The following is a 2,934-nucleotide window of genomic DNA, read 5'->3' as shown; positions in this document are numbered from 1 at the left end:
TTTCCTTTCGCGAGAGTCACGGTTTGGCTTCCGCAAGAGGCGCGGTTGTGCTTTCGCGAGAGTTACCGCCGTGCCTCTTGGAAACAAAAAAACGTGTTTTCTGTTTTTTTCCTGTCGCGAGAGTCACGGTTTTGCTTCCGCAAGAGGCACGGGTGTGCTTCGCGAGAGTCACGGTCATGCCTCCTCGGAAACGGAAGAAAACATGTTTTCTTTTTTTCCTTCCGCGAGAGTCACGGTTTTTCTTCCGCAAGAGGCGCGGTTGTGATTTTGTGAGAGTCACGGCCGTGCCTCCTCGGAAACGAAAAAAAACGTGTTTTCTCTTCTTTTTTTGCGAGTCACGGTTTTGCTTCCGCGAGAGGCACAGTTGTGATTTCGTAAGAGGCACGGGCGTGCCTCTTTCGGAAAGGGAAAAAATCCATGCTCCCAGTTCGTTTTTTTTGTGAAAAAAAGTTCGTCAAAACCTATCAACATGGGATCTAGTTTTGAAGACCTCGACGTGAGAAATCCAACGATGAAAGCGGTTCGAGATTTGGACGCACGGTAGAGATAAAACATTTTGAATAAACGGATCTACGAAAAAAGGAAAAACTCCCAGGTTGCGACAAGTGGCGCACATCGAGCGCGCCACTTGTCACAACCTAGGAGGTTGGAGTGATCTTTGCAACAAGTACTCATCAACTAGTGATTTCGAAAAATTGTAGCTCAGATCGGGTTTTCGGCTTAACTTTGGGCCGGGCCCATGATTTAGAAAAGAGGATAGTTTGGGCTTCCACCTTCCAACAAGGCTTGTGCTGATATTTTAAAAGTTGGGCTTTTACAAGCTCGAGATGAAACCCCGCCCGACCCGACATTTTACTCTCAAACACAAGCACACAAGATTAGCACTGAAGCTTAGCTGAATCACTCGCAATAATTCAAAGCGGTGCCCAGGCTCTTCTACATCCAGTGAACAGTACATTCAGAAAAACAGTAAAAATTCAGAAAATATGAAATATTTAGACATCCAACCTTGCGCACATGAGCATCTTGAATGCCTAAAAATTTCACATCTGTTCGAATATTGTAATTTTTTTTAATTTACTGTTCATGCCCAGATGTCGTCCAAACTTTTATTGAGAATATTATGGTAGAGTAATTTATACAGGCTATAAAGCATCGTTCAGAAATTCTTAACAGGTTCAAGGATGAACATCTTGTGTCTACAACACCATGCACAGGAAATTTACGACAACACTTTATAACTTGTAAGCTGGTCTCCACCCTCGTCGTCCTGGGACGAGAAGAAGCGCCGCAGCTTGAACGACATCTCCGGGAAGACGCGGGTGGGACGGTAGTCCTTGTTGAGGCAGACGACGGTCGCCGTCGCTTCCAAAACAAGCTGCCATGCCATGCATATGCATCAGAGGAGATCAACGTGGGCGTGCGTGTGGGATGATTGATCAGTACAAGGGGTGGTAATGGTTTGTGCGCGTACCTCACGGTTTGGCAGCGTCTCGATGATGTGATCGACGAGTATCCGTGTGCCCTTTATCTGGACGAGCCTCACCTTGACAACGAACTTGGCACCTCGCTGGGCATCAATCAGTATACCAAGAGAGAATGGTTAATATGAAGCTTGAGGTTTCCGGGTTTGAAAATAAAAGCCTTGAGATTCCCAGTCTGAAAGATTTCGGATTGACATACTAGTAGAGGCTTGAAGTACTTGAGGTTCAGTTCCAAGACTGCCATCGCGTTGCCGCTGCTTGCTATGGAGGTCATGCTGAAGCCAATGCTCGCAGCCATCTCCTCTCGAGCTTCATGTAATTTTAAGTAGAAATTATGATATAGTTGTGTCTGTGTGCATCAATAATTGATATGGAGACGATCGAGGGTTTAACCTCCCGTCGAGAACAAATTAAGAACCAACACCGTACATGTCCATATATAAAAGGTAAACAACCCGAGCTCTGCGGTAGATAACATTTTGGTGCCAACCTTTGTGGATGTAAACAACATACATGGCATTGTGAACGACTCCATACTGGTCCAGTTCGCTGTCATGGACGGTCATCTCCAGTTCAAAGAACTTGTCCGTCCTAGTCGAGTTGCACAACAAACCGCAAATATATTGGACCAGATCCAATTGTTCTACAATGAATGTAAAACTAGTTTAATTCAGAAGAACCTTAGTTGTATATCTTGGCCGACGTTGCCATTGGAGATTCCATGGGAGCAAGTGGCAGGGCCGGCGAGAGCCTCCACATGGCGGGGCCGAGACGGATGGCTAGATTGCAAGAGGAGGTGTCCGGGGAGAGAACATGTAGCTCTAGATCTAGCCCCTGCAGCACGGGCCAAAGAAGGTGGTGGGTGTTGGGTGTGGGGAGCGATGTTGGTAGCCGGCTGCTGCATGGTGCTGGTGCAGGAGGGAATTGCAGTCTTCGCTCTCTCTTCTGATGAGGCCTGGAGGTATGGTATGCCGTATGCATGTGCCCGTCTATATAGGGCCGGCGCTCGCATGCTTGTGGCGGCGCTTCACTCTTGCCACCTTAAATAGATTCCATCACCTACGTGCTGTCTTTTCCGTATTTTCCGTATCGATCAATCATGAATAGTATTCTCAGTGCATCGCCAACGCATAGCCCTGTGCTGCTGCCCGCTGGCCACCTACGCTCGCACATTGACTCGTATTCCCTTCAAAAACACTCCTATATTATGGGACGAAAGGAGTATATGATACTACGCACATTCATAGTGCCTGATACATGATAGTATGCTAGTGTTTGTTATGATACGGTGTTACGATATGATACTGAACACTCTCTTTCTTCATTTAATTTTATGTCACCTCATTAAAATTGTCTAGTTAGCATAAGTGATAGTTTTAGTTATTGTATCCCACGCAGGTAGCTTCATGAGAGAGACGGAACGTGAATACAGAAGAAGAAAGAGAGAAAA

General features: G+C 46.2%; 1 protein-coding gene across 3 annotated transcripts; it reads right to left on the bottom strand.

The window, feature by feature from the left end:
- Positions 1–930: 930 nt before the first annotated feature.
- LOC119335179 (acyl-acyl carrier protein thioesterase ATL4, chloroplastic-like) lies at positions 931–2,194 on the bottom strand. Of its 3 annotated transcripts, XM_037607344.1 has the most exons (5): positions 2,165–2,194; positions 1,998–2,075; positions 1,684–1,793; positions 1,475–1,570; positions 931–1,378 (listed from the first exon to the last, which is right to left on the bottom strand). In XM_037607344.1, the coding sequence occupies exons 2-5, from the start codon at positions 2,038–2,040 to the stop codon at positions 1,223–1,225; spliced, it is 405 nt and encodes a 134-aa protein (XP_037463241.1). In that variant the 5' UTR covers positions 2,041–2,075; positions 2,165–2,194; the 3' UTR covers positions 931–1,222. The 3 variants fall into 3 exon arrangements, with proteins under 3 accessions (XP_037463241.1, XP_037463239.1, XP_037463240.1); XM_037607342.1 differs by lacking the exon at positions 2,165–2,194 and having other exon boundaries at positions 1,975–2,156; XM_037607343.1 differs by lacking the exon at positions 2,165–2,194 and having other exon boundaries at positions 1,998–2,139.
- Positions 2,195–2,934: the final 740 nt, after the last annotated feature.

The sequence above is a fragment of the Triticum dicoccoides genome, chromosome 7B (assembly GCF_002162155.2).
Source record: "Triticum dicoccoides isolate Atlit2015 ecotype Zavitan chromosome 7B, WEW_v2.0, whole genome shotgun sequence".
NCBI lineage: Eukaryota > Viridiplantae > Streptophyta > Magnoliopsida > Poales > Poaceae > Triticum > Triticum dicoccoides.
The sequence above is the reverse complement of the archived record's forward strand: the minus strand, read 5'-3'. Positions and strand labels throughout refer to the sequence as shown.